Source organism: Centroberyx gerrardi, chromosome 17, assembly GCF_048128805.1.
Source record: "Centroberyx gerrardi isolate f3 chromosome 17, fCenGer3.hap1.cur.20231027, whole genome shotgun sequence".
Taxonomy (NCBI): Eukaryota; Metazoa; Chordata; class Actinopteri; order Beryciformes; family Berycidae; genus Centroberyx; species Centroberyx gerrardi.
In genome coordinates, this window is record NC_136013.1 from 1885008 (window position 1) to 1895007 (window position 10000).

The 10000-nt window shown below is 48.2% G+C and overlaps 1 protein-coding gene across 1 annotated transcript in view; it reads right to left on the reverse strand.

Moving 5' to 3' along the window:
* akap6 (A kinase (PRKA) anchor protein 6) overlaps positions 1–10000 on the reverse strand; it is a 172839-nt gene that overhangs the window by 5036 nt on the left and 157803 nt on the right. Inside the window, exons 20-24 of the mRNA XM_078289617.1 lie at positions 6743–6926; positions 6135–6661; positions 3666–5972; positions 2765–2992; positions 1631–2653 (exon numbers count right to left, since the gene is read on the reverse strand). Coding sequence (XP_078145743.1) covers positions 1631–2653; positions 2765–2992; positions 3666–5972; positions 6135–6661; positions 6743–6926 — 4269 coding nt within the window. The remainder of the gene's footprint in view (positions 1–1630; positions 2654–2764; positions 2993–3665; positions 5973–6134; positions 6662–6742; positions 6927–10000) is intronic.

Below are 10000 nucleotides of genomic sequence, written 5' to 3' on the forward strand. Positions count from 1 at the left end.
GGAGCAGGGGGGGTAGGAGAGGAGAGGAGTGGAAGAGGGGATGAAAGGGAAAGGAAAGGAGGAGGGGAGGATAGGGATAGAATAAGATAAGAAAAGAAGGGACAAGAGGAAAAAGGAGAGGAGGGGAGGAGGAGAGGAAGCGGGGGTGAAAAGATGGAGGGAAAGGGAGAGGAAAAGGAGGAGAGGAAAGGAGAGGAGAGGAGAGGAGAGGAGGATGGGAATAGGACAAGACAGGACAGAGGAGGAAGAAAGAAGAGGAGGATGAAAAAGGAGACGAGAGGTAGGAGAGGAGGATGGAGGAGGGAGGGAAATAGAGGAGGACAGAAAAGAGGAAAGGATAGTAAGGAGAAAGGAAGAAGAGAGGCGGAGGAGAGGAAAGGAAAGCAGGTGGAGAAAGGGAGGAGAGAGGAAGGGAGGAGGAGCAGGGGGGGTAGGAAAGGAGAGGAGTGGAAGAGGGGATGAAAGGGAAAGGAAAGGAGGAGGGGAGGATAGGGATAGAATAAGATAAGAAAAGAAGGGACAAGAGGAAAAAGGAGAGGAGGGTAGGAGGGGAGGAGGAGAGGAAGTGGGGGTGAAAAGATGGAGGGAAAGGGAGAGGAAAAGGAGGAGAGGAGAGGATACGAGAAGAGAGGAAGGAGAGAAGGGTGGAAGAGAGGAAGGGAAGAGAGGAAAGGAGAGGAGAGGAGGATGGGAATAGGAGAAGACAGGACAGAGGAGGAAGAAAAAAGAGGATGAAAAAGGAGACGAGAGGTAGGAGAGGAGGATGGAAGAGGGAGGAAAATAGAGGAGGACAGAAAAGAGGAAAGGATAGTAAGGAGAAAGGAAGAAGAGAGACAGGAGGCAAGAGGCGGAGGAAAGGAAAGGAGAGCAGGTGGAGAAAGGGAGGAGAGAGGAAGGGAGGAGGAGCAGGGGGTAGGAGAGGAGAGGAGTGGAAGAGGGGATGAAAGGGAAAGGAAAGGAGGAGGGGAGGATAGGAATATAAGAAGATAAGAAAAGAAGGGACAAGAGGAAAAAGGAGAGGAGGGGAGGAGGAGAGGAACGAAGGATTAAGGAGAGGAGGGGTGAAGAGGAGGATGAGAGGAGGGGGAGGAGGAGAACAGAGGATGAGGAGGAAGGAAAAGAGGAAAGGATAGTAGGGAGAAAGAGGAAGAAGAGAGGGAGGAGAAGAGGGGGAGGAGAGGAAAGGAAAGGAGGAGCAAAAGAGAGGAGGTAGAGAAAGGGAGGAGGAGAAGCAAGGGGCTATAGGAGAGAAGATGAGCGGAGGAGGGGATGAAAGGAAAGGGGGAGGGGAGGATAGGAATAGACGATAGGAAAGGATCGGACAAGAGGAAAAGGAGAGGAGAGGAGGAGGAGGAGAGGAACGAAGGATTGAGGAGAAGAGAGGTGAAGAGGAGGATGGGGGAGGAGGAGAAGAGAGGAGGAGGAGGGGAAGGTTACGCGTATCACCTCCTCTCAAGTCCGCCCAGCCTCAGAAATGGAAATGAGAGAAACACACACCACCCTCATTACATTCACAGCCACTGCGGGGCTCGGCTCGGCCTAATACCTGGAGCAGAGGGGTGAAGTGCAGTATCAAGGCCCTGTATAATGTCCTGAGATAGCAGATCGGGCTAATACCTGGAACACTAACCTGCTTCGCCGCCGCCGCCTTCGCTTCCTGCTGCGCGCCGGTCCGCCCTCTCCTCCCCTTCTCCTGCTTCACCCGTCGAGCATCCGCCTCTCCTCGCCTCTCCTCCTCCTCCTCCCTATCTGCCTCTCTCATCGCCGAGCAGTTAATTTTGGGATTAATACGCGTGGCGGTGGCGGCTGGCTCTTTTGAGGGATTTGTAGTGGAGCTGCAGACACTTATCTTGGTCATTACGGCGCCCATATTGGATTCAAGCGTTTTAGTATCTGCCAAACATTCGGCTGCGGAGGAGTCTATCGGGGCGACACGCGCCCGGGGATTAAGATAAGGAGGCCCCTCATTACGACTCCTCTCCTCCTGCGGCGCGTTAACACTCGCAGCGGCCGCGACTTCTCCTCGAGCGACATCACAGAGGAGGTACGGGTCCTCACCTCCCTTCTCTTCCTCTGCGCCGGAGGACGGAGGAGGAGGAGGCGAGGAAGGGTTGTCGTCGTTTGGTTTGGAGCCGGGCCCCCGGAGAGAGGAGGGGGCGCTCTTTGAGGGCACGGAGACAGAGGTGGGAAGTGAATTGTAATGAGGCGCTAGGAAAGGAGAGAAGGAGCTTTGTGTTTCCTCTGTTGTTGCTGTGGGACCGGTCCCTTGGAAATACAGGGAATCCTGGTTTATATCCGAGCTAGACCCCTTGGAAGGAGACATGTAGCTGAGACTATCAATCGGTTTGGAACTGGGCCCCTCTTGAGACAAATATCCGAGAGCCTCGTTCAGTTCTGAACCAGCCTCTTGATCAGACAAGTAAGGCAGACTGTCGTTCAGTTTGCAACCAGGCTCCAGGGAAGACAAATATTCCAGACCGTCGTTCAGTTTGGGACTGGCCCTGCGGCGTTTCTTGGTGAGCGCCATGCTGTAACAGAGCGGAGGTCCCAGGTACACCTCCTCCGTACAGGCCGCAAACAGCATCTCCTCGTCCTTAATGTCCGGACTAGGGGACAGGGCCGGAGAGGGGCTAGTGGGGCTAATATAACCCCCCTTAACGGGACTGATTAGCGCTTTTGTTTGGCTATCAGTGGACTTGAAATCAAGAGTACAAAGCTCGTTCTTAGAGTCTAGACCTGGACTGGAGGGTTTGGAGGAAAGAGCTGAGGTTGATGTTCCCTGTCCGGAGCTAGTAAACATCACAGGACTGGGGCTGTGGAGGCCCTGCGTGGGCGTGCTGTAGGACGGGATGCTGTAGGGCGCCGGACTGGAGCTCTTGTCTTCAGAGCATTGGCTGACCTCACCGCAGTCGCTGTCATGGGAGGAGAGAGACAGGTAGGAGTAGAAGTCGCCCTTACGCAGGTGGATCGGCCGGTGGGAGTGTTCCAGTACCTGGGGAAAGGGGAAGGAAGAGGAAGACGGGGTTCCTAAGGGTGTTTTTAAAAAAATTCACCTGTTACACATGATGCTGATTATGGGTTAAAAATGAAATTCGGGATTGCAATCCATTGGAATATGTCAACTCAGATCCAAACAATACAGGAAACTATTGAGTATTGACTTGAATATCAAAACATTTGTCTGCTGGTATTTGTACTTTGCACTTTAGCACAATTTTAGAAGCAGAGCATTGGTTAATAGATGCCATGAACAGACTTTTCTGCCTCTTTTTGTCTTTTTGATGTTTAGTAGTGTAGAGGTTCCCTTCAACTCAGAAATGTAACAGATTGATTGCATTACTTTACTTCCAAAATCTATCGAAAAAAATAATCCAATGAAGAATTTACTGATTACGTGCTGAAAATTGTCATGTGTGATGTGATTTATTGGATTACTCCAACTCAGTGATTGGATTAATTTGCTTCTGAAATTTACAGAATATTTGAAAAGTGTTGTTATTGTCATCTACAGGTTTAATAAACTGTTATCTTAGTTGTGTTTAATGATGGTGTTGATGATGTTTTCCCTGTAATAAACACATAATCATCTATTTTTTTTTCCAAACTATCTCAATTTGAATACTATATATTTTTTTACTTTACTTTACTGAGTATTAACATTGTACCTTGTCTCTGATATGTGCTAGTGATGCAGGTCCTTGGTCTGTGCTGGACCCGCTGTTCTCGACCTGGTTCAGTTCTTCAGCCTGGTTCTGGTTCTCTTTGCTCTTCAGTGCTAATGAGGCCATGTCAATAATCTCCATCACAAAGTCATGCACATTCTCTTTCTTCTCCTCTACGCCACATGGATGGAAGGATGAAGATGAGGAAGAGGAGGAGGAGGGAAGGTGCCTGCAGCAGGAGGAGTGACGACTGTGTCGCTTCTTGGGAGGGAGGGATGATTCTTTATCCCTCACCTCTCTCCTGCTCTCCTCCGTCACGAAAGACGAGAACGTGAAGTTTTCCTGAATAGTGATGGCCTTCCGTCCCCCGACCGCTGCCCTGCTGTTGTGCAATGCATCATGGGTTGTGCAGTCCTCCATGGGCGAGAGGGAGGGAGGGGAGTGGAGGGAGGAACTGTGGCAGGGCAACTCCCCCCTCAGCTGTCCCACCAATGAGGACGCTCGTTTGGACGGGAAGGAAAGGAACTCGCAGGATGGGGGTGAAGAAAGCGGGATTGTCTTCGTTGTGCTTGGATCGCCATTCGTCATCAAATCATTAACATCCTGAACCGACTCTCCTGTTTTGGCAAATATGTACAACTCCCTAAACGACTCTCCTTTCTTGGTGAACAGGCTGGACTCCTCTCGTAGGAGTTCATCATCTTCGTCTTTCCCTCTTAATGTGCTCTGGTCCACATTTCCATTCTCCACGTCATCCACAAACTGGCTGATGTAGCTCCTCGTGGCGTTCCTCCTGTTCTCCTCCTCTTCCTCCTGCTCCTTCTTCTCCCGCTCCTTCTTTGCTTTGTTGCTGCCACCACTGGCATGGGTTTCGAGAAGTTTCCCAGCTGAGCGTTTCAGGAAAGAACGTTGCTCCTTGTTCTGAGAGGAGGACGAGAAGGTGGAGGAGGCGGAGGAGGCGGAGGAGGCGAGGTTGGTCCCGCACTGCAGCTCGTCCCGGAGGCCTGCCTCGGTTTTACAGGAGGAAGAAGAGGAGGTGCGAGGAGGTCTGATCCAACTCTGCAGCTCCCTCTTCATGTACTCCAGCCCCAACACGTACGAACCCTCCATCTCCTCTTCATCATCATCATCATCATCCTCCTCATTACCAGAGGAGGCACCACTCAACCTCTCCTCCTCTTCCTCCTCTCCTTCATCTCGTACACCAAGCTCTTCCTCAGTGAGCGTGAGCGTGGAGGAAGAGAGGAGGTCGCTGTCGTCTTCATCCTCATCTGTGCACGCCGACGTACAAGACACGTTAACCACCATGCTAACGCTCGTCGCATCTGCCTCGTCCAGGCTCTGGCCTCCTCGGTTGTTTCCCTGGCAACGCTTCCTGAAAGAACACGAGTTGGCATTTGCCGCCATGGCTGGATCCAGGAAGAGGTGGCGTTGGTTTTTGAGCGCGGCAAAATCTTCAGACCCCAGAGATGAGTCCTCAGTGCTGCTCAGCTCCGTTAACGATGCTGTTGCCGAGCTCTCGTTGATCAGGGATGGTGGTCCTTTCCGAAAAGAGCCGGAAACCCCAGAGAGGGGAACGTGGCGGCCGCCTAGAGACGGGGAGGCGGGGAGTCGGCTCGACTGTGGCGAGCTGCTCCGGAGCGTCATATCAGACACGCTGCGAGTCATCTTCACCGCCAGAGGACTCTGGATGTTCTCCAGGCGTTTCAGGAGTTCCAGGGTTCTCCGGCTCAGCTCCCCAGAGGAAGGTTCTCCCGGTACAGCTTCATTATTCTTCTCCACTTCTGGTTCACCCCCCTCCATCTCTCTCTCCTCCCCCAGGCCCAGCTCCCCCAGGCTGGCCAGGCTTCCGCCGGTCTCCCCACCAGCGCTGCGACACGGGGCCAAACAGCTCTCCAGAGAGGCGCTGCGCTGCAGAGGGTCTTTAGCGGAGGGGAATAACTCAACGCCCAGAGCCAGCAGAGACTCCAGAGACGAGCCCTGGGATAACAAGGGGTTTGACGCCTGGCGGCTGAGTTGGGGAGGCGTTTCCAAACCGTGATAGTGGTAAACTTTGAACTCTGTGATGTCACCATGGGAGATGGAGGGTTTGGAAGAGTTTGGGCCGTGTCCCCCCGCCTCGAAGTCCGAGTCGGAGTCTGCAGGCGTCAGGATCCCACGTCCGTTAATGAGGATCTCAACAGCCTCGCCTCCTCCTCTCCGCTGCCTCCTTCTTTTCTCTTCCACTTTCTTCTCATCTCTGTTTCTCCTATTTTCTCCTCTGATTTCATCTTTCTTCCACCTGCTCTCTCCATCTTTATCATCCCTTCTCTTTCTACTTTCACCTCTGTTCTCCTCTCCCCTTCGTCCCTTCTCTTCCCTACCCTCCTCTCTCTTCCTTCTCTCCGTCTTGATTCTTTGGTCGTACATAGTCACATGGTCTCTGTACTGACCCGGATGACACACACCTACATTTTCGCAGGAGTCGGGAGCAACTCCCATAGAGATTCTCCTCTCTCTCTTTTCCTCCTCCCCCTCTTGCTCCTGATCCTCCTCCTCTCCCTGAATTTCAGAGTATGTCGTCGTCTCTGTGTCTCCTGTATCGCTGACGATCCCACTCTCGCTCTCTGACCGCCGACTGCCTGGCGACTCGCCGCTTCCCCTGCTATCCCCATCGCGGTATCCCACAATCCTCTCACCTCCTCGACCTCCTCCTCGGCTGCTCAGCACCAAACCCCCCAGGAGGTCCGGGAGGGATTCGATGGAGGAGAACGAGGAGTCCTTGCTCAGGCTCTTCAGCAGAGGTTGCTGCTTCCTTTTTGCTTTGGTTTTGAGCGGCAAGGATGATGTGCTCTTCTGGTAGATGGGGAACTGAGGCTGCCTGTACAGTTCCACATTATGGAGGCTGTACACCTGGTAGATGTTGTTGTTGTTTGGGGGAGTAGCATCTGATGGAGCGGTTAAGTTTTGATCTGAGGCTGAGGCCCTCCTATTGGACACGATCTCACAGGACTGATTGGCTGGAACACCAATAGACTGAACCCCAGTGGTTGGGATCCTGTTGGGTGGGTTCCCATTGGACAGAATCCTGTCTGAAGAACGGTTTGGTTCCATGGGAAGGTTTTGTGTGAGGTCCGGTTCCGTTATGTCCTGCATTTCTGGTTCTGTGATTGTCATATCGGTCTCGTCCCATTCCCAGGAGTCGTCCGGTGCCACCGGGTCGGCTGAGACCGGGCTGCTCTGCCGGAGGTCGACTAGACCCGGTTCTAGAAAGTTCCCCGGCACCTGGAGACAAAAGGGAGAAAAACAAGAAACAGTTTTTGTGAAAATGTTCAGAAAAGATAATATAATATAAGATGTCCTGGTGGCTCAGTTGGCTAAGGCCGACACCATGAACCCAAAACGTCCTAGGTTTGAGTCCTATTGCTTGTCATCTCCCTCTCTTTCCCAATGTTTTCTGTCAATGTCTACTGTTGACTTTCAAATAAAGGCAAAAATACCAAAAGAATAGGATATAGATAAAAATATATGCAATAGGTAAAATATAATTAAGAAAGATTAAGGATATAGTGTCTTTGTCATGTTAATACAGAGATCCTCATGGCTTGAAATAATTCTTGCTATGTTGACTATTAACATATTTACAGATGTTTGCAGTTTACAGACTAACAAACTTCCACATCATTGAAAGAGCATATACACAGAAAATACAAATGTGCATTGTGGTTATTCACATTATCAGATTTACTGATGGAAATAATGTATGGATAGAAATGTGTCCAGAAGTGCAAATGTGCATCAAAGCTACCTGAAGTTCATCAGTTAATATCTCTACAATCCAGATGATCTAGGCTGTGAAAGTGTTATTGTTTGAGACCTTAAGTTACCTACTATCATTTAGAAAAAGCACATAATGTTTTCATTATGTGCAATCAATGATTCTGTCTGAGTAGGTTTCACTTTTTCAAATTCTGGATGTCTCATTTTGGAACCAAACTGTTGACTTGGATGTGTTGAAAATGGCGTGTCCTCTCTCAGAGTCTTATTTTGACTCAGGACTGCATTTAAAAGAGAAAACACTGACAAAACTTTGACAGAATACATTCTGTGATCATTTAAAAAGAGTAAAATCAGCCCCCAAAGCAATTGCTTATAAATCTCAACACAAATTATTCTGCTCTGGAACAAAGCGATGAATTATTCAAAAACTACTTCTGAGAGAGAGCACGAAGCTGAAAACCCCAAAGTAAATACGTAATCAAAAGCCTTCAGAAAGCTCGGCTGTCTAAAAATATGCTTAGACACAGGAATTCTTCCCTTCCACAGACATAATTATACAAATTGCTCCGCGTCTCGTTAACAAGAGAGGGGGGTAATTCGTATTAGCCATTCATAGCCTATTAATCTAATAAACTAGCTGGCTCTCTGTGTGTCTGTGTGTGTGTGGGATATGGGTCTGTGTAATGAATTTCTATTAGATTTGTGTTTATTCCCCTCGTGCTGATAAGGGAGATGGGGGTAATGACTGAACTGGGTTTTGCCATTGCAGACGCATTCAAAAACACACTCAACACAGAGGGGAGAGGCTATCAATCAGCCTAATCCAATCAAATCGAGTATTTGATGACCCACAAAAACCTTGCATATAATTTAGATCTGTAATTTATCTAATTTTTGTAATTTTTTAATAGTTGATAGCTGAGTTGCAGACATTTTTACCACCCCAGACAGAGGAGGGAAGTGACTTTTGGTGTCCGGTGTCCACAGTGGCTGGTTGTCTCTGAAACTCACCAGCCACTTTCAGTATTTCACCAGCCAAATAGATTTTTAGAGTAGAAAACGACTCCAGACTGCGGTTGGTTCGCTGCCAAAGCGGCTGGCAGAGCAGACAAATTTACCAGTCAAACACTGGTTATAATTTCCCACCCAGACTCCAGCTCCAAGCCAAACTATTCCATTATAAATTGTTAGTCCAGATGTTTCGCAACTTCTGAAAAGTTGACTTTTTGGAGACGCAAAGGTTTCTGTAGAACTTTGATGAATTGTTAAGTCAACTCACAGCGGCCTGGGTCAGTTAGAATGTAATCAAATTGAGTCTTACATGAAACCATGCGGCTCTCCCCATTTTCGGCATTGTGCAGAATGTTTTATGACCCTGGTACTCAAACTTACTGAAAATGTATTGTAAAATCCACATTCCAGATTTATCTCAGTGTCTGAAATGTGTAATTTTTTGGAGTTGTCAGCTCCTGGTGGCCTGGATCTGTTCGTGTAAACCTCAACAAGAAGAGAGCGATGAAGAGAAGGCCTCAAATCCAATCAAATCGACTCTTTGACGACTTGTAAAGAACATCTATGTCCAATTCTTCCCATTTTGTAATCATGGATAGCTGATGTGTAGATTTCTTACAACCCTGGGTCTTAGTCAAACTATTGAACATGCATTTTAAATAAAACAATTAATAAAATCCATGGGAAGATTAACCTGTTCTTCTCTACAGGTTATCTCTGAAATATTTCTCCAAGGACTCTGCAGTGTAAAGTCTGCTGTGATGGCTGAAGTTAATGCTCCAAACACGCCATCATCAAAGCCGCAAAGAGCTTCACAGTTACTTTCCCTCTTGTCCTTTACACATGCAGAGTTGGGAGGATCAATTTAAATCTCTAGTGACAGGAGGAGGAACCTCCAGCTGGAAGGGAGCTCTCTCTATCTCCTCCCCGCCGGGCTGATCTCTATCCTGGGCATCATCTCAGCGTGGGGCCCCCTCTGTTAGTCTGTCATGCTAACCGTCGCTACATTTAGCCGACCGATACGCTGAGAAATTATGAATTGGAGGACATAGATTTTGTGTAGTTTTATTTTGTCTTCTGTATTCTGTTTTGTATATATATAAATAATGCACCTCTAAGTTAAGTGTCATATTTTGACATCTAACAACGGTTTCTGATGATTAAATATCCAGTAACGTATGGAACCAGGTCTCAGGATTACTTCATCCTAGATATTCCATATATAAATACAGAGCTCGGAAAAAATGTTTTTCAATACTATGCGCCATATAAATGGAATGATTTGCAAACGCCTTTGAAATTAGAATCCCTTGTTTCTTTAGAAAAGTTTAAATTCTTAAATCGTGATTTTCTTAACGTTCTCTGCTGATTTGTCTTTGTTTGCTGATTGTCTGCTGTGTGAATGAACTGGACTTGTATGTCTTTTTTATTGTTGTTATTATTGTTGTCTCTCTTGAAAGCGATCTTGATCTCAATGAGACTTCCTGCTCAAATAAAGGAATAATAATAATTATGAAGCGTATTTTAGGATGAGGTCGCGGGACACATCTGGACGTTACATTCACCAT